The sequence below is a fragment of the Pseudopodoces humilis genome, chromosome 7 (assembly GCF_049639895.1).
Source record: "Pseudopodoces humilis isolate 2021_Gansu_Grassland_sample_001 chromosome 7, ASM4963989v1, whole genome shotgun sequence".
NCBI classification, from domain to species: domain Eukaryota; kingdom Metazoa; phylum Chordata; class Aves; order Passeriformes; family Paridae; genus Pseudopodoces; species Pseudopodoces humilis.
This window is the reverse complement of record NC_142206.1, coordinates 57,876,523-57,896,593: the sequence shown is the minus strand read 5'-3', so window position 1 is coordinate 57,896,593 and position 20,071 is coordinate 57,876,523. Positions and strand designations below refer to the sequence as shown.

The window sequence follows — 20,071 nt, the reverse complement described above, 5'->3', positions numbered from 1 at the left end:
CAAAAGGGGCCAGAGGGTAAATGCTGTTGTGTCAGAAATGAAGGGATTTAGCCCTGAACACACATTTTGCTCAAGGAACACATCCCAAGCACAGACCAGACACCCTTGCCCTCTATACCACACCCTCCTACGTGTGGGGGTCTTTTTAATGAACATGAATTAGGAATGAAAGTGAAGGAAACAGGATTCAGGGGTCTATAATTTTAGGCTGTTAATCAGGTATTTGCCTGTGTCAGAGCAGCAGCCCAGCCTCTCATGTCTCAGTTCTTGTAACCTTCAAAATTCAGCCTGTGGGAGTTTGGCATGAAACAGGTGTGTTTAGAAAGAGATTTTTATTTAGTCAAGTGTGTCATCAGCTCAATAGATCTGTCAAGCTACAGGATGACAAAGACATAACAAAACCAAAAAAAAGCTGTTTGTAGTCACGCAATATGAAAAGTTTCTCAGCCTTAGCACAAGTACAGCAGGATTTTGTGCACGCTCCTCCTTACTTCTTCTTCCTTGAATAAGAGGCATCAGCATCCTGGAGGGAGAGGACATTAAATCAGTATTTCCCCACCCAGCTTTCTGCTGTGTTAAAAACAACACTGTGAGTGAAAGACCTGCTTTGAAACAGCTTGTGACCATGGGCAGTTACAGTGTGAAAGCACAGAGTTTTAAGCTACATCTTCCACCCTTACATTTGTATTTCCTATTCTTGCAGTACTTCAAGATGAGAGGGGTTTTTTGTACCAAAAGAATAAATAGCATCTCTCAGGGAGCACTGCAGGAACGGAGCACTGCCCTGCACATCAGGGCACTGAGCGAGGAGCAGTGCAATCCCAACATTCCCACAGCAGGAGAGAACGGCAGCAGAGTGAAACAAGCAAGCAGGGCAGAGAGGGGCACGCTGCACACTCACAATTCCGCTCTTGAAGTTCTGTATCCTCCTCTTGCCCATCCTGTTCATGAGCCACCAGGCCCAGGTGGGTGCGTACTGCCACAGGTAGCACACGGCCAGGTAGGGGTGGTCGCTGATCCAGGCCTCCTTCACGTCGTTGGCCACGCTCACCAGGGTGAGCCGGGCACAGCGGTCTGTGGGCATCTTGTGGGATTGGTCCCCGCTGTTCTCGATGGACTGAGGGGAGCACAGAGCAGGGAGGGGTTAGAACTGCATCCCTGGGAGTGACAGAGGCAGGGAAAGGGCCATGATCCGTGTGCCAGACACACTCCTCCAGTTTCCCCACAAGAAGAACTCACCAAAGACTGGGGCAGAGGAACCCATCCCTCTGGTTTGCAGTGTGGGAACACTTTCTGCCTTCCTTTGGCTCAAATAAAGCACCCTCTTAATTAATGCCTCTATTGAGGGATCAAAGGTTAAAAAAAATGGATCTCCAAGCTCCAAGCAGGGCTTCCACTTGATGGGAATTATTGAACAAGCTCCCCCTCTGCAGCTCTGAGGAACGAGAACTCCCCAGTTCCCAGCTGTGCCTGCCTCATTCTACACTACAAGTTACTCAAGTAGCCAAGTTAGTAGGCCACGTCACATTCCCTGTTAACTTAAATATTCCTGCTAGTTGTCTCGATCTCAACCAACAGAAAAGCAGCCAGCTGCTTTGGAGCAGGGGCATCAACCTGAGGTCTTGTCCCTGTGTATCATTTTAGTGTTCAACATAAACCAACATAAACCACAGCCATGTGAACTTGTGCACATTTCACTCCAGCAGTAACAGGCCGCTCTAGCAATCTGTCCTATTTCACAAGGCAAAAGCAGTTCTGGTCTAGATTTGCTCCTCCTCCCTGGTCTTCTGCCACACCAAAATCTGAGGAATGTGTTTTGCAACTTTCACCATTGTTCAGAAAGTACATATTTTCTTTCATGCAAGTCAGAAGTTTTCCAACACAAAAATCATTCCAGAGTTCAATTCAACAATGAGAGATCCCCTCCTCCTCACTGGTGGGTCATCCTGAGCTTCAAATTGATTGAATTTGGGGCAGATTACAGTTTGATGCATCACAGTAGCAATTTTTGCCAGCTGCTTTGTCAGACAGCCTTTACTAAAAGCCATTGTGCAGTTGGAAGGTTTTGCTTTTCCTCCTGGAACAATCCCTAACAGGAAAGGAATGCACAGCTCGTGTCAGCTGAGCCGGGGCTGTGCCAGCAGCAGCGTCACCCACCAGGGCACAGCGTGACCAGGGCAAACAAAACCCTACCTGTGCAGCAAGGACAGCACTTCCCAGGCAGAGCTGTGTCCAGAAAACCCTGGCTTCCCCCCAAAAATAACTGCAGCACAGTGGCTGGACAGTACATTTTACTAGATTTGGGTTGTTTGTGTTGGAAGAGACAAGGAATAGCAATTATCAAACTCAATTTTCATTTGATACCACAAGAATTACAAAAGTATACACAATTCTGCACCGCTCAGAGCATTTCTTGGTAAGAAGGCGAGGTCAGTGCTTGCAAGGAGGACAAAACCAGACAAAAGTACCCCATGAAAGGATCATTGGCCCCACAGCAAAAGTTGGGTTTGTCATGACAGAACTGAGTCCTTACCTTTGCAAGATTCTCAGTAAAGACATTCTGGATGATCTGGGACTGTACAGGCCCTGGGCAGATTTGGATAACGCTTATCTCAGGGTAGTCAGTCAGCTCGGTCCGCAGAGAATTAAAGAATCCCTAGAAGACAAAAATATAGTGAAATCTTCCCTTCCCATGTTTTTTGCAAGGTTTAGCTGATGACATCTTTTCATACAAATTTATACTTTAAAGATAACAAGATTCTACTACAAGCAATTCCTACTACTTTCTTTGATTTTTCATGATCAATGGCTAATTTAGCATTTTATCTGCAGTTACAAACTGATACATAAACCAGGGAGGAATCTATCCTCATCTTACCAAACACACAATAATTTCTCTACACTGCAGCCAGATTCTGCTGACCCTGTAATGAGGACAAGTCTTGCTGTTTGGCAGTGGAAATGCCACCAATCCTAAGAACTGCAATATCATGGAAATTACCTTTTGCAGGTCAATTGCTGTTTGGGGTGACAATAGAGTTTACACAGTTTCTGTGAAGTAAGTGGCACAGGTTTATGTAAGAAAAGGAGGAAAATTTTCAGCATAGCAAAGTCAAAAATTCACCCTGACACTTCAGGAGGTTAATTTGCAGCACTGAATCTGCTACAGTTTGAAATTGGCATCCACATAGATACAAATCTTATTTCAGCTCAGGAATACGCTGCCAGTGTATCCAAGTTAAACCAAAATTTTAAAAATTGCGAGTACTTTTCTTTAAGCTAAGAGCATACAAGGTTTTCTGAAACTCTGTAGCAATTCACATTTAGACAGCAACCATAATGAGAAATGTGGCCAATTCAGAAGGGTGCATTCCACCAAAGCTGCTGGCCAAGCTCTGTGGAGGATGATTTAACCAACCCCATTGTGTCTTATTTTTGACCTGGCTACCAACAGTCCCCTGTATTTATTCCAGCATGTAATTTTGTGTCACAGCAGAGATACAGAGTGAGCACAGGCTGATAAACTTCTCCCACTGTAGTAAAATTTTATCACTTTACTGCCATCCAGCTTGGGAGGAGGGTTGGCTGACTCAGAGCTCTTCCCTGAGCTGCAACACAGATTAAACCAGTCAGATATGAGCTGTGGTGACACAGAACCAGCAGCTGGAACAAGCCACCGAGGCTCAGCAAGGAGCAGCACACTCTGACCAGGAACAAGGGCTCCAATTTCCCAGTTGCTGGTGGCTAATTTGCAGTTTGGTTCCCTAAAAACACTGAGTATGAATTTAAAGCAGTGAGTAACTGCAGCCCCCAGATCTGGGGCTGAATCTTCACAGCATGTGAGCAAAGCCTGGAGAGGACTAAGTTCTAACACTGGACACTCATGTGCCCAGAAATCTGCTCCTGCACAGATGGGAATCTGCTCCTGGACACCCAGTTGTTTTGGTTTAAAAAGCCAGGCTCTCCCCTGGCCCCTCCACCCTGGTGTGCACAAACAGGGCTGTGTTTTAGCCACCACTCCAGGCTAATGCTACATCCCAACCTGCCCTTTCCTCATCCCCTTCCTTCCCTGAAGGGCCCCGAGCCCATTCTTTCAGAAAAGCCCCCAAACCCCCAGGCTGTGCAGCCCTGACACAAAGGTGGTGCCCTCAGTCCAGCTGAGGATAAAATCACACATAAAAAGACACAGAGTCCCACTTGCCCAGCACTCCCTGTGCATTTGAGATGAGGAACAGAACTGGCCTCCATTTTGCCTGAAGGGAACACACTCAAGATGCACTTCCAGGAGTTGAGGAGGTGGAAGGACATGTGTCTGGGAATACTGTGACTGGAGGGAAGCCAGACCACGGTTCAGTCAGTTTAAAGCTCCTACACCTGCTCAGCTGCTGGGAGGCTCCTGAGATCCAAGCTGTACCTAAAACTGGGCACTTGAGCAGCCACACAAAGGCCCACAGCAGCAGGCAGCTCTGTGGGCACTGTCAAAGCCAGGATGATTCCATTAAAGGCTGCAAACATGAAATGCAAGTAGCCAGAGACGCCAGCAAGCTCCTGTTCCTGCTCTGCAGCCATTCTGCTGTCCCACATCCTTCCCTCGTGCTGCATCTCCAAGGTTTTACACCAGAGAAGAGGCACAGCCTTCACCATCAACTCAGGAGGGCCAGGACACTCAGCCACCCTAAATCCTGGCTGATACACACTGACAAGGGCCTCTTGAAATACACAATCTTACATAGGCTCAGTCCTCTCTGGAGGCTCTGTGTGCAGCATGCACATGTTTTCTAATTCCAGCACTTAACCTTGATATTCAAAGATAGCTGGTATGAAACTACTTCCTCCCAGAAGAGAAGCTTTAAATTCCTCAGCAAGAAAAATAAGTGCTTTTACTTATTGAAATTCAGTCAGGGACAGACCCAGATTTGGGAGCAGTAAAGGAACTCCAGCACAAGAGGAACAACTGGAGTGTTTCCACCATGCCCAGACTGAAGCCAGCTCTGACATTCGGGCAGAGTGTTCAGGACAGAAACTTCTTTTAGCCACCTCTGGATCTTTCCAGCTTAGTGACCAAATCCTAGAAGTTGCTGAACAAGGCAAGGCTGTAACAAATGCTACCCTCACAGAGATATTTAGAAATTCCTTTAATGACCAGATACTGAACAAAGAAAGGAGCTGTTGCTGCTCAATCCCTGTCGTTCTTAAACAAGTTCCTGATGAAGGAACATTTTGAAGGCCACCATTCCTGATCCACTCCCCATGCCATCAATTAGATGAACTGTGAGTGGGCGAATGGTGCATGATCTCCATGAGCATCATCCCTTCAGGAGGGAAACTGCACCAGGCAGATGCAGACTGCCATGGGCTTGACTCATGCTCTTACAGCACTCCCAGCACTGAAATAAAGGGTAATTTCATCAGTAGAACATTGTTCTGAAGAATTCCAGTTGGCATGAATCAAAGCATGATTGTTCCAAGAGTAGATTCTAATTCCAGGCAGAATTCCTTCCTTCCTCCTACAACTGCCATTTAAAGGAATTAAAAATAAAAACAAACAAAAAAGAAAACCATAAAAAGCAAAAAACCAACCAAACAACAACAAAAAAAACCCCAACAACAAAAAACCCACAAGCAAAAGGGAGGACTTTCTCAAAAAAAGGTGTAACTAAGTTTGCAGCATTAAGTATGTCAGTTGTGATAGACTCCAAGGCATGAATTAAAAAAAAAACAAAACAAAAGCAGAACAAGCCAAAACCCACAACAGGTGAATCCATGTCAGATTGGCTCACCTATTTAATAACTGGTGGCCAAAACACAACCTTCAAGAAGATCTTTTAGAATACAGGTGGATACGTGCTGGGAAACCTGAACAGGAAAAACACCTCTTTTTGCTTTGGCTTATTTTTCCTCTCCCCTCTTCCTGTTTCTTCTTGGTCACCATCAGAAATGGACTACAGGGTTACCTAAGGAGGGCTGACATTCTTATGGAATTCTTATTCTTATCCCATTCTTATGGAATTCCTTTATGTGAACTGCACTGGTGAAGTTTTTTATTTCAAAAAAGCTTTTCCTAGATTTTGGAGGCTTCATGCTCACATCTAGCCATAACTCCAGACCTTGAGAGTCAAAGACTCTCAAGGCAGAGTATTTCCAAAATCAATACTGCAAGACATGTTTCAACACCTGAAATTAGTGCTTGTAGAAATATTGTGAAAGAAACAAGGAAGGAGGTTTGGAATCTGGCCTGGTTATTGAGCAGAGGTAGAAGCTAATAAATATTGAAGCAGTTCCCCCAGCTTATTTTAATTAATTTTAGTAAGCTATCTCTTTAAATCTTTGTCTGTGCTCTCAATCTTAACATGAAGTTCAGAATTCTGAGTATTTTTAAAGCAACACATGAATTCCTTGTGCTCTGCAATTAATTATCTGTGCTTAGTCCAAATGCACCACACCCAAAGATAATTCAACCGAAAGAACATTTAATAAATAAAGGAGCATGAAGGGAACTCAGGCTTCTGCTCATTGCATTCTTCTAATTTAAATCTACCAGGCTTAACCCAAATGCTGGCCTGTAATGGGCAATTCCAGCATTGCCACTCCAATGAAGAGCAGCAGATCTCTCCCCATCACTAACTGGAATTTTTTTAGCAGAGATCTGTCACCATATTCTACATCTTCATCTTTTCAAGAGGCTTTGCAGTGACAGCTACTTGTTACATTTTTGCCGTTGCTGGTCAAATTTTCAAAAAGATATTGACCCCTTGGCTTCAGCAGTTTGTTCTGCTCATGTGCTGAACTGCAGCAGGGAGTGAGAAGATGCCAGTTTTTAAACCATCACTGAGCACAGCTGAAGTTTGTTTTACTGAGATCAAAATGTACATTAGCAGGAGGCCAAACAGTGGTGAAAGACAAATATGTCCAAACAAATTTACTAGTTAAACAAGTGATTCCTCAATGATACAGGCAGAAACTTTTCTGAGCTCCTCTTTTACATTTTTCTACTCAAGTGACACTGCTTTCAAAAACTTTTTCCAGGCAATGATGAGTGCTAAGTGTTAGACAGAAGATAACTTCCTATGGCACTGTGAGCTGCCAGTTCTTCACACCACAGAAAGACACAACTCATGGGAAGAGTCATTCAGCTGCTCCCAGATGGATCATTGAGGAATTCTCATTTCTCTGAGTAGTCTGCCTTACCACTCACTGTTCTCACTTCACTGTCCTAAAGATTTCCTCAAGTCTTAAAACTCTCACCAGTGACTCTCCCTAAATGAATTGAGAACATCAGGGCTCTATATGCAACTGAATAATCTTCTCATTGAGGTATTCCCTCATCTGAAGACCAAAGGCTGAGGTTTTGTGGTTCACACTGGAATTTAACCACGTAGTGATTAGAACCAACCAAGCTGGAACTTGAATCCTAGTCAGAAAAAAAAACTCTACAGTGGGAGCTATTTCACATTTCAGAGCAAATTAATTCTGAAGGACTTTCAATACCTGAGGATGTTGCATATGCTGTGTGAAATTTCAGCTGACTCGTGTTTCCTGCACAGAGCAAAGCCCTCAGCTACAGCACTGGTACTGCTCCACTTAATTAACTTCTTTAACTTGCAGGCTGTAGCTCACCTGCAGAGCGTGCTTGCTGGCACAGTAGCCGGTGGCAAGAGGAGCTCCCATGATGCCCATCACACTGCTCACAGTGACAATCTTCCCTTTCTTCCTCTGGATCATGTGGTTCAGGACATACTTTGTCAGCGAGATGGTGCCCAGGTAGTTGAGCTCGATGATGGCGTTGTAGACATCCAGGTTTGTGTCCACGAACAAGGAGCGCTGCGAGCGCCCACCATTGTTGACCAAAACATCAATCTCGGGAAAGATACAAAGATAAATTAATATAAAAACAATCTCCTTTAATATTTGTGCTTCTTCAGGCAATTCAGTGAGTGTTTAGTCGTTGGGAAGGTCCAGCAATAATTTGTTGGTTGCTGAAAACCAGAAGCAAGCAACGGAAGGGATAAAAATGCACGTACTCTTGAGCAAGTTTAATACTGAAACTGAAGGAAGATGTAGACGTTGCTGAATTTATCATGCAGTAAAATAAAAGTGAAATATGAACATAAATGCAGGTCTAGGAGACAAAGAAAAAAGAGAAGTTTAACCCCAGAAGCACATCTTACCTTGCCAAAATGCTTGAGCACACTGTTGGTTGCAGCTTCGTGAGAGGATCTGTCAGTCAAGTCGAGACGCAGAACAAGGATATCATTTTCACTCAAGCTGCTAATCTCTAAAAAACAACCATAAAGGGAATGGGGGCTGATAAGATTCCCAGCATCAGAACTGTGGGAAACATAATGTGCTTTTAAACATCACATTTTCACAAAGAAGACATCGAGAAATCATAACATCAAGTTGGAAATAAAACACTTGCTTTGTTTCCATTTTGACCCCCAAAGAGAATCTATTTTTAATCTGTTCCTACCAAGTGTTTTTCTCATTATGTTTTTGGATGTGAAAAGCCTGACTTTATTAAGCAGGCTTTGTAGCAGAATACAGAAGTTTCACTTCTCCAAATAAATTGCAATAGTTAGGAGTAAAATCCAACTTGTAACCTTTCAGGGAGAGATTCAGAAGCACATTGGGAGCCCTGACACTTTGCTTGGATTTCAAGCATGTTTATTCCTGACAACAGGACTCGTACAATTCACACCCAAAACACAACATACACACCTGAGTAGCCATGAGGCAAAGTGTATAGAAGCTGAATTACTGGGGCCTTTTTGGGAGGGGGTAAAAGGCTTTTGGCTAACTGACAGCTTTTAATATATCCATGCCCTGAAATAAAAGTCAGCTGCCATCAAGCTCCAGCCTTTTTGTCGTGCTTTTCCCCCACTGTCTCTTCAGAACAAATGACCTTTTCCATAGAAGGCATTTCTTGAGCAGTGATTTGTTACCCTGGGGTTTTGGGGTAGATGACTCACATAAACAAAATCTTCATCATTTCAAGCCTTTTTTTAAACTACATCTAACAAGATTTTTTACATTATTTATATCAGTTTGTTAGTGCTATTTTTTTTTTCCTAAATTGATTCCTAGCCATATCTAAGTGTGGTTGCTCCCCTTTAAGCAGCTGCCCTCTTCAGAGAGCCTCAGGCTTTGACTTTTTAATTACTACTTCTTGCAAATACAGGGAAAGTTGAACTTTGTCTTAACAGTGATATAGAAATAAAGAGGTTACTTAAACCCACCAGTTGCCTCTGTTCAAAGGTCATTAGTATTTAAGCCACTGGTTAAAATAAACCCAACTGTCTAGTTTAATGCTAGTAGTATTTCCATTTATTGCTCCCTCCAACCCCTCCATGTGCACGTTCTCCTCCATTTCTTCCAGAAATACAGCAGTAAAATGTAGTTTAAGCTGCCCTCTCAGGGACACACCTCTGCCTGGTGCTGCCTGAAGCAGATTTGCACAGCTGAAACCTGTTGGGGTGTGGATGTTTCTGCCATGGGTTAGCAAGACCACAGGGTCAGCCCAGCCATGAAAGCCACACAGGGGAGAAAGGAAAGAGCAGAGGAAGAGACACTGACTGCTGGGAAGGAAGGAAGTGTTCTTTTATAAGATGTAAGAAATGTCTGGCATTAGGAAATTTTAAACCAGAAACTTGTACAGGATTTCCACCCTCCACACCATTCAAACTGTACATCTCCAGCATCTGCCTTAGTTCTTTTCTAGGGCCAGGGATCCTTTCTTCAGGCACCCCTCATATATAGCTTTTATAAAAACCAAACTTTCCTGTTACCCTTTCCTAAACTCCTTCTCCCACTCACTATCCCTATTTTTCTGTCTGATGTTCCAGTTTATACACTGCCAGAATGGTGTTTCTCACTGCTTTTACTAACAAACCCTAATATTCCACTGCCCCTTTTGCCTGCTACCAAAGTGATGTTTTTAAGGGAACAACTATAATATCCAGAAAAAAACACTTGGTCCCAAGTGGGAGACCTTAAAGTTCATTGCTTGGGTCAGATCAACAACTCTCTTCAATACTTGTTAATCTCAGGTAGCAGTTTCTCATAACATGATAAACACTATAGCTCAGAGATTTTCCAGCTCTTCTGCATTTCCCCTTCTGTCTTTTACTTCTCCCTTGTATAAATGTCCTTCAGCAGAGGTTGAGCTTTCAGCAGAGGCTGATCAACGTGACCTCCTGGGGTTCATTTTAACTTCAATTACTGTATAATTCTGGAACTTATAGATTGCCTGTCACTCATTTGGCCTATCCATAATTAAATCATATTTGACCTTTGACAAACCAGGAAACATCCCCCCCTACTTTTTTTTTTCATTTTTAGGGCTTTTGAGAGAAAACAGCCTCCAGCATTTCCTACAACAGAAAGAGGAAGAGTGGTGGGGGAAATAGAGAAGCCTCTTGCAGGAGCCAAGTGAGTTATACAAGTTGTTTTCTCTCCCTCCTGCCCAAGTGCAGTCAAGTGTTGAGTTGGCATATGCATGACTCAACAGGGATTACACTTCCCCCTCTCTCCCTCTGCCCCCCTCAGCTTTTAAGCAGTGCAGAATGCACAAACCTGTAGCACAGGGTGGTGTCACTAAACTTTGAACAAGATATATGTGCTTGTTTCTGACACAGTTCAGCTGCTGCTGTGTTCAACCTTTACAGCAGGCGTGTTGCAGCACATGAGCTCCAATTATGCCCCATAAATCAGCCAAATTCACACTGATGTTGCACACTGCTGCTCAGGCTTCATCCACCCCGTGCTACTCAAACCTTACAGGGCAGTCTTGAACTCAGCTGCCAAGAGCAAACATGCAGGTGGAAGCAGGGACAGGCCACCCAGGAGAGGAACATGGACCCACTGGACAAGCATGCAGAGATGGAATCGGGAAGATCAGCGCCCAGGTGGAGCTGAAATTGGAGTTTCCACCGGAGCTGAGGAATGTGAAAGGCAGCAAAGGCTTCACAGGTACAGCAGCAACAAAAGGGAGGCCAAAGACAGAGTGAGCTCACTGCTGGACAGGGATGGTGAGGAAGAAATGATGAAATGCACAGAAAAACGTGAGGTACTTAATGCCCCAGTCTTCTCTGGCAAGATCTCCTCTCAGGTCTCCCACACTCCTGAGGCTCTGGGGAAAGAAACACTACCAGAGTCAGACAAATTAGGGACAAAATGCACATACAAGTAGGGCAATACATGCATGCGTGATTTACAAGAACTGACCAGCATCACTCCTTTTTGGAATTTTCTTCTAAGAGGAGTAGCTCCCCAGGGACAGCAAGAAAATAAATTATATAAAACCTAACCTCGGTCCTTGGGAAAATTTCGTTGCAATTTCTCCTGAAAGCAATTTCCAAGTAAGTGAAGGACAAGAAGGTGTGTGGGAAAAGCCACCATGGATTTAGCATGGCCATATACTGCCTGACCAGCTCAATTGTTTTTTGTGATCAGCTGTGGCATTTCTCCATGATCAATATGCTTGCATATCTTCATTAAGGACCCAGATGATGGGAAAAAAAACACAGATTTTCATATAATTTTGATTTAACATCAAGTTCAGAGGGGCTGCTGCAGGGCTGGACTGCCATGCAGAGGCACCTTAACAAGCTCTAAGAAGAGTCTGACAAATCTCATTAAGCTCAATCAAAAAAAAAAATGCAGGTTTTCACACCTGGGACAGGATATTCCTCTGCAGTACTGCAGACCAACATCCAGAGGGTCAGATCTCCAAACAAGACCTGGGTCCTGATGGAAGGGCAGCAGCAAGCTGAGTGCAAGCCAACAACATTGCCTCTGGCAATGACAAATGCTAATGGGCTGCACTAATAAAAGCACACTGAGGGAAAGTGATTTTTAAGAGCTCCTACACAGCATTCTAAGACTGCACATAGAGCACTGTGTCTGATTTTGGACCCCCTAGCTCAAAACAAATACTAATAAACTGGAGATGGTGGAGCATAGGACCACTAAGTTGTTTGGGTGGGGGTGGCTGGCACACAGCAGTCAAGGAAAGGGATGGAAACAGGATTTACACAGCCTTGAGAAGCAAAGAATAAGAGTGGAAGTGGGTCCAATTACTATCTTCCACTACTTAGAAGCTGGCTGTAGAAAACATGAACTATCACAGAATCACAGAATGGTTTAAGTTGGAGGGGACTTAAATATCACCTCATTCTAAATCTCTGCCCTGGGCAGGGACACCTTGCACTAGACCAGGTTGCTCAAAGTCTCATCCATCCTGGCCTTGGACGCTTCCAGGGATGGGGCAGCCACCTCTGGGTAACCTGTGCCAGGGCCTCACCTGCCTCAAAAGCAGGAATTTCTTTCAAATATCTAATCCAAACCTGCTTTCTGTCAGTTTAAAGCCATTCCCCCTTGTCCTGTCACTTCCTGCCCTGGTTATATTTCTGTGTTACTGAAGAGTTTCCAATATTCCTACTAATCAGATCTTCAGTTAAAGCAAAGTTCAGTAGCAAATATTTGCAAAGTACAGGGCTACATAAGATTTTCAAGGTTGTGTATGGCACAGCTCAGACATTCACAGGAACACTGAAATTTGTCAGAGGCAGAAATCATCTCAGATAAATAAATCAATGCTCTTGGTTCACATTACTTGAAATAATATATCTGACTATTCCTTAGCATATCACACAAGTATTTCCTGAAAATGCCTATCCAGGACTGCAGCTGCTGCCAGCCTGTCTCGTGTTATCCATTTTGCAATCACAACAAACAGCTGTGGACGCAAATGGTGTTGCAGACTTCTGCTGACCACTGACCATTGCATCACACAGCGCTGGGATTTTGTCCTGACTGCCACTTGACCACACTCATCACACATCCCATGCCTCTTTTTAAATATCAGACTCTTTAAGTGACTGATTTTTGGAGCCCTCAGAAAATAAAACTAAGGAGCTGTGCATTTTTGAAAGTTCCTTGAAAGCTTTTCTGTGTAGGCTGCTGCAACTTTCAGCTTTCTAGACATGTTTAGGTGCCAATCCAAGAAAAACATCTGATTATTCCCTAGCACACATTCCAAGTAGACTGTGGACATTCTGTCAACATTGCTAAGACTGAACTCTTGGTGTGATAACACATTCCACATAAAATACTCCATCCTGAGCTATAGAGGAGAAATAGTCAGAAAACATGCATAACGTTAATCATGTTCAAACCCTCAATCTATCAGTGTGAATTATCTGTCTATTCCTCTTGCTGCCAAGCCAGAAAACAGGAGGAGAAAAGAGAAACAGGAGGAATGAAGCCAGACTACTGAGTCATCACGCATATGAAAGCTAACTGGAAGATGACTGGAATAGTTAAAAATTTCACTTCACATGTTTTCTTCTTGATTAGAGGAGATCCTCTTTGTTCTACATTCTCAGAACAACTTCTCCTGAACATTTTTATTAGTCCATTTCCCAAAGAGCAAAGTCAGTTTTCTCTCTGCCTGTAATGTGCACAAACTTAAAGAAATAATATTTTTAGTAGCAAGCATCTATGCTGTTTATTTCTTTACAGGATAATACCCCCTGAACTGTTTCCTCCATTCTCCATGATATTTATTCCATTTCTTAATCTAGTACCTTACAAGAGCACTTGGAACTGATAATGAGACTTTTAGGTAACAGTGGCTTATGTAGGAAGTTGAAATGCATGGCTAGACAAAGGCTCCTCACTCACTAAAAAAGATACCAGCTCTGTATAAAGTTGACTTTCACCATTAAATTTATTCTTGTGATATGTGGGTTAGTGTTCCTGTGGCAATTCCAGCCCAGGCAGGGTGGAACTGCTTGCATGAAGTGCTAAGTTGTACTTACGAAGGCATTTCTTTTTCACTCTCTGCAGCTCATCCTCCCTTCTGGCAGAGATGGCAAGCAAGGCTCCCAGCTTTGCCAGCTGGTAAGTCAATTCTTCTCCGATGCCACTTGAGGCTCCTGTCACCCAGACAACCTTGCCACGCAGTTCATGTTCTAGCAAAAGAATCAAGACAGCAGTTCACACATTGCCTATGCTAGGATAAGCATCTAACTCACTGCAGGGGTATAATCTGGCACTCTTTCTAAGAAATATGCTCATTTTGGGGGGTGTTACAAAATCCTGAGTTCTTTATTTTTTAGTCACAAGCAGTTGTGAAATTGTTCATGGTTGTTGTGTTGCCTTTTGAACTTTGTTCCAAGGCTAATCTGAATAAACATGGGTTATTTACCTGATGGAAGAAATCTGATTGCATTTCTGCAGGCCATCCACACATTATAATTCCACTAACCTCATCAAAAGCAGCTTCAGAGGAAAACAGGAAAGAGAATTCTTGGAATTGACAGGAAACAGTTACTGTACTACAAATACAAACAAAAGCCTAAGCAAATATTTCCAAATAATGTTTCATCCCAAAAATTGTTCCAGAGTAATGGCTGACTGAGCAAAAGTCTCTGAACAAAGACAGCTACTCACAAAAACTCAAATGGGTGTTCATCCACTCCCTTCTGTATCGGTGCAGGTTAGCTCCTGCACTGGCCAGGGCAGAGTACACAGAGTTCCCAAGGTGTAAATTCACACATGGATTCCCCAGAACCTGCTCTGACACACTTTTTTTAACCTGTAGTAAAATTAAGAGCATCTTGGTCCATTTAGTCCTCTGCTGATAATGCCTCTTCCCACCTATGCAGTCATTCCCATGCCGTGGTACACCTGGGCACTGGGAAAAGCCTTAGGGTATCTGACCATCCAAACCATCAAATACCACAGATGGCTGGAAAATCACTCCATTAATTCCAGAACATGATTTAGGGATGAAAGATCACAGGTATCAGAGCACTTTCCAGAAGGAATTGTTGCCTGACACGTGTCTGTGCTCCTCAAGATCAGCCAGAGTGACTATCAGTCTTGGGGAAAATCTGACTCAGAGCACTGCTGGCAGGAGCTCTTCTCTCTGTTTCTCAGGTTTGTGCATTCCAGCATTAAGCCAGCTGAGAAAGATTTCATGGCATAATTCAAATATCAGAGCCAAATGCAGTTCCTGAGACTTAAAGCCAGCTCTGTTCTGAAAAGGGTCAGAGTAGCATTTTTCAGCTCTCTGAAATTTAACCACTAATTTAATTTAGAAAAAATACTCATTTTTCACCGTGGCTGGGACTGCTTTTACTTCCTGCTCTTTCCAGCAATCATTTCCTGGTTCTCTCTACACCACACTGTGTTTCACCTTCTGCTTTTGGAGTTAATGACACAAATCCCACAGCACTAAAACCCTTAACCCTTCAGACAAAAGCAGTGAGCACTCAAGACTGACTATCAGAGCTCAGCTTGACTTTGTGGGGCTGGCACTAAGTATTATTTATCTTTTCTTAAGCTGACTGCATTCCAGTCAAAAAAAAATCCCTCCTAAACCCAGGCTTTTGTGGCTTGGGGTTGTTTGGAGTTTGTTTCTAAAAACACTAAGGACAGCAACAGGAGTCAGTTCCCAAAGGAGAGATGGATTCTGAGGTTATGAACTAGAGGTGGAAAGAGATGTTGCTGAAGCTGTAGGAATATCCACTGTGCTTATCATGAGAACAAATGGCTGCTGTCTGTAAAGCTTATTTATACCCTTTTCCTACAGTTTTATTTCAACATATTCCAAATGTATTGAATTAAACACAATAAAGATGGGAGTTTGCCTCTCCTATTATATTTTTTTTCTGCAGAAAACCAGGGCAGACAAACACTACACGAACAAAACAACACATGGACGTAATTTCAACCCTGCTTACCACACTCATTCCTCTTGCTACTGAAAACAAATCCACTTCCTCCTACCACCTTTCCCTGTTCCCAACCTGTCTTGGGCAGCTTCACAGCAGTTATTCAGGATCTTGTTCTGTGAACAGAATAATTAACTGAGATAAGGAAAGTTTTCCCACCGATTCCCCAGACCTGATCATTACCAAGCACTGAGCTACTGAGAGTTAACACAATGGGAAACCCCAAATGCTGGTGCAGAACAAGTACCAAAGCATCAGCTTTGCTCCAGAATTCATGTCCTGTTGTTGTTGGAAATAAGGTTAAAGATTAACCATGCTAAATTAAAAAATAAAAGTAGATTATGCCATTACTAACCATTAACTGCCGTGCTACAAGGCATATCAAATGAGAGGCTGAACTGACTAGCACAGCAAGTGACCCAAAAAGTTGTTTTGTGGTTCTGCTTAGAGTTTTTTCCAACATTTTATAGCTCCTATAGCACAAGGTTGCCATGTCTTTTCTTTCAGGAAAAGAATCAGACGTGGGGAAGTTTAAAACAGAACATCTGCTCCAGAGCCCTAAAGAATATTACCATTATTCCTAAATTTAAGAGCAGGGTTTTCATACATAGAGGGCTCCCTCTTAACTTGATAATGCCTGTGAAAACTCAGGGTTTAGGGTGACTTCTGTGCACCCAGCAAAACACAAGACAGAAGGAAAGGCATCCAGCACCTAAAAACCCTTCTCTTCTGACCACAGATATATTCAGAGGATGGGAAGCAATCCAGCACCTGCCAATGAATAAATCCAAAAGTCAAATTCTATACAGAATTGAATCACTGAGTTGGAACCAGTCTTACCTCTATTAAGGCCTTTCTTTTTAGTTAGAGTTTATAGCACAAGAAACACAGGAGATCAGTCCACTTTCTGCTAAATACCTTCATCTCCAGAAACCTCAACACCCATAATAATGTTGTAGAAGTGATAAAACAATATAATGACTGCAAGAGTGATAGCTCTAATAACACCTTTAATTAAAAATTAACGGATTCACACATTATTTACCTAGGCACCCTACATTACATGCATAACATGGGGAGAAGGAAAAGGGAAAAGTTATTTAATGAAACATCTTCTCTATTGTTTGTCCCTTCTGTTTTCCTACCTGGTTTGCTAAATGGTGCCATTTCAGTTTCATATTTTACTTAATTACAAGCACAGAGGCTGGGGGCAAAGAGGAAGCGGCCAAAACACAGCTGACCTCTTATGCTGATGAATTTTTGCCTGACTCTTCTTGTATTACATGTTAAAACAACTCCATCATAAAATGACTACTCTGGTCTTTGTATGTGAATTTTTAGAGACTACTTAAAGGTTTTCCAGGCCTTCAATAATTCTGAAGGCTGCATTCAAATAACACATTGTCTAGCCAAGAGAGCTCCTACCTCTTGATGTATATTGCACATGGATCCCTCAGGACAAAACTTCAATTCTGTTTGTATTAGTCAAGATTTATCTCACTTCTCTGCCCTGATTTTTCCCATGTTCTTTACAAAGTCCATGCACTAAGATTTTTTGCAGTTTTCTTACAGCAAGGGAAGGTTCTGATGGAGTTCATACAAAACTTTGGGCTGAGTATCCGAACAGCTACAGGAGATTGTTCACACTGATTTAAATGCAGTAATTTTTAGAGCTTTATTACTTGTGCTAGTCCATCTAATGGAGAACAGAAAAGAATGCACATTAGCAGGAAGATGCTACTGAGAGCAAGACACAAGCATGTCTCAAGTTTGTCCTACTCTCCTCTCGAGCTGTTCCTAACGCCAAACTTCACCTGCACCACCATCCCCCATGGAATCATGGTCTCAGGCTCAAACCCTCACTCCACCACTCCTGATCCACCTTCATTCGATGCCGTCCCTTCTCCCTACTGAACCCAACAGCCGGTTTCAATTCCCACATGGGATATCCTACAGGCTCTGTCTCTCATCGCACCTTCTGTCCCCAGTCTCCCACCTAAAGCACCACAAATCACCCCAGCAGGCTAAGCTGAGGGATATTCACGAATTTGTGCCTTTTCTGACCAAAAGCCTCTATTAAGCAAACAAAACCTATGATTTCTAAAGATCTTTGTCCAGAAATAGGGAGAATTGCAGTCAGAATAGAAAGTTCAACATGAGCAACAACTGAAAGTGCCTGTCTGACAGTATTTCATGGAACTTTTGTCCCCCAGGTGATCGAGGCAGCACCTTACAGAGATGCAGTGTGTTCCTGGTTCAGGAATACCTCACAGCATCGCGTGTGTTCCTGGTTCAGGGCACAATCCACGAGGAAACCCAGGCAGCCCCAACATTAATAATACTCATGTTTATTTCACCGTAAACACTTTCGATATCCCCGTGAAGGCAGCGTCTGCTTGAAGATGTCAGAACAGGCTGGGGCAGCAGATAAACAGACACAAAGCCACTCGGTCCCGGCACCCTCCTCCCTTCCCGAGCCTCCCTCGCACACCGTCCCTGTGCCCAGCGCTCGCCGCTGCCTCAGCAGCTCCGCGGGGCCCTGCCAGGAGGGGAACCTGTCCAGAAGCTGTGCAAAACAAGCAGTTTTGGGCCAAAGGAGCCGCCCTCGGCGCAGCCCCGCGGGAGCTCGCGGGTGTCGCGGAGAGGTTTTTTGGGAGCTGCTTGGCCGGCACGAGGGGCGCCAGGAGCCGTATCCAGGTAAAGGGGAGGCCGATTACATTTTTGGGGTGTGTTTATGGATAACGCCGCGGGACGGCTGATGCCACCAGCACCCCTGTGCTCCCCGCCACCCCCTTTGCGGAGCTCCCCGCGCCCCCCTCGGCGCCACCGCGCTGCCCTGCCGGGGCTGCCGGCGAGCGGCATTACCTGGCTTCTTCCCCCACCTCTCGGCCCAGAGCAGCGTGAGGTCCCCGTCGGCCCTCAGCCAGCGCAGCAGCTGCACCAGCAGCGCCAGGAGGGCCCCCCCCGCCAGCGCCAGCCACAGCGCGCACCCCCACGCCATCGCCGCCGCGCTGCCACCCACCCGCACGGCGCCCCTTTATCGGGAGCCGCCCCCGCCGGCCACAGCCAGCGCCGGCCTCCTCCCCGCCTCCCTTCCCTTCCCTTCCCCTCCAGCCCCGTCCCCTCCCTTCCCCGGCCGCCCCGCTCCGCTCGGCCGCGCCCCCCCCGCGGCGGGAGGCGCTCCCCGCCCGGCCCCGCGGCGGCCAAGGCTGCGGCGATAAGCGCGGGGTCGGTGGGGCAGAGGCCGAGCGTGCGGCCGGGGGTGAAGGTCGGTGTCTGGGAGCGGAGCGCTTTGTTTCCCCTCCTCGCCGCGCCCCCAGGGCAGCCAGGGCCGGCCGGCCTTTCCCCGCTGCGAAGAGCGCTGCCCACCGCACGTCCCGGGCAGCGGGACCGCGTCCAGGGCTTGGCTTCGGTGTGCAGAGACCGAGCACTGCTCAGAGAACAAAAAGCAGCGCCCGTTTTCTTGGAGAGCCTCGTGGCTGTCCCTACGAGACACCGGCGATTCCTTTCCCTTCTGGAGCTCCCCGAGGGCTTCCAGCCCAGCTGCAGCCGCCTCTGGCCCCTGTGACAGGTCACATCCTTTCCCGGCCAGGTTCCTGCAGGAATGCTGCTCTTGGACGTGCCTCCTGCTTCCCCACCTGTGAATGAGAGCCCAGTTCTCACATGTACCCATTCTGGCCGACGTTTCAGACCTCCAAAATTCCAGGTGGTGGATACCCACAAGTGCTAAAAACACCAGGGACTGCATCATTTCTGGTCATCACATCACTCAGGTACAGTTCTTAACAACAGATTGATTAGTGCTTATGTGCAAAGGTGAAAAACTCTGTTCTCACTGCTTAGATGTACCAAAGGATTTAATGAGACGAGGTACAGATACAAAAAGGAGGATGGAGAGGCACTTTGTAAAAAGTGATAGGACAAGCAGGAATGTCCTTAAGCTAAAGGAGGGTAGGTTTGGAAGAAATTCTTCCCTGTGAAGGTGGTGAGGCCCTGACACAGGTTGCCCAGAGAAGCTGTGGGTGTTCCATCCCTGGAAAACTTCCAAATTAGATTGGATGATGCTTGGAGCAACCTGGGATAGTGGAAGGTGTCCCTGCCCATGGCAGCAGGGCTGGAACAAGATGGTCTTTGAGGTCCTTTTCAACCCAAACTGTTCTATGATTCTATGAAAAGGGTAAGGAGCCAGTAATTCCTGGCACCTCACCAGACACAACACAAATGCATGCAGAGCTTATGTAGGACAGGACATACATCCTGTTCCCAAAATCTCACAGGCTCAGGCCCCTGATCTGTCAGCAGATGCAACACAGGATGGTTCTTTACCACAC

The 20,071-nt window shown here is 45.0% G+C and overlaps 1 protein-coding gene across 1 annotated transcript; it reads right to left on the bottom strand.

Annotated features, from left to right (window-relative positions):
- Positions 1-315: 315 nt before the first annotated feature.
- DHRS7 (dehydrogenase/reductase 7) lies at positions 316-18,757 on the bottom strand. Its single transcript, XM_005520040.3, has 7 exons — positions 18,606-18,757; positions 13,821-13,973; positions 8,169-8,275; positions 7,618-7,857; positions 2,534-2,656; positions 902-1,117; positions 316-523 (listed from the first exon to the last, which is right to left on the bottom strand). Exons 1-7 carry the CDS (start codon positions 18,739-18,741, stop codon positions 488-490), a joined length of 1,011 nt encoding a protein of 336 aa, XP_005520097.1. The 5' UTR covers positions 18,742-18,757; the 3' UTR covers positions 316-487.
- Positions 18,758-20,071: the final 1,314 nt, after the last annotated feature.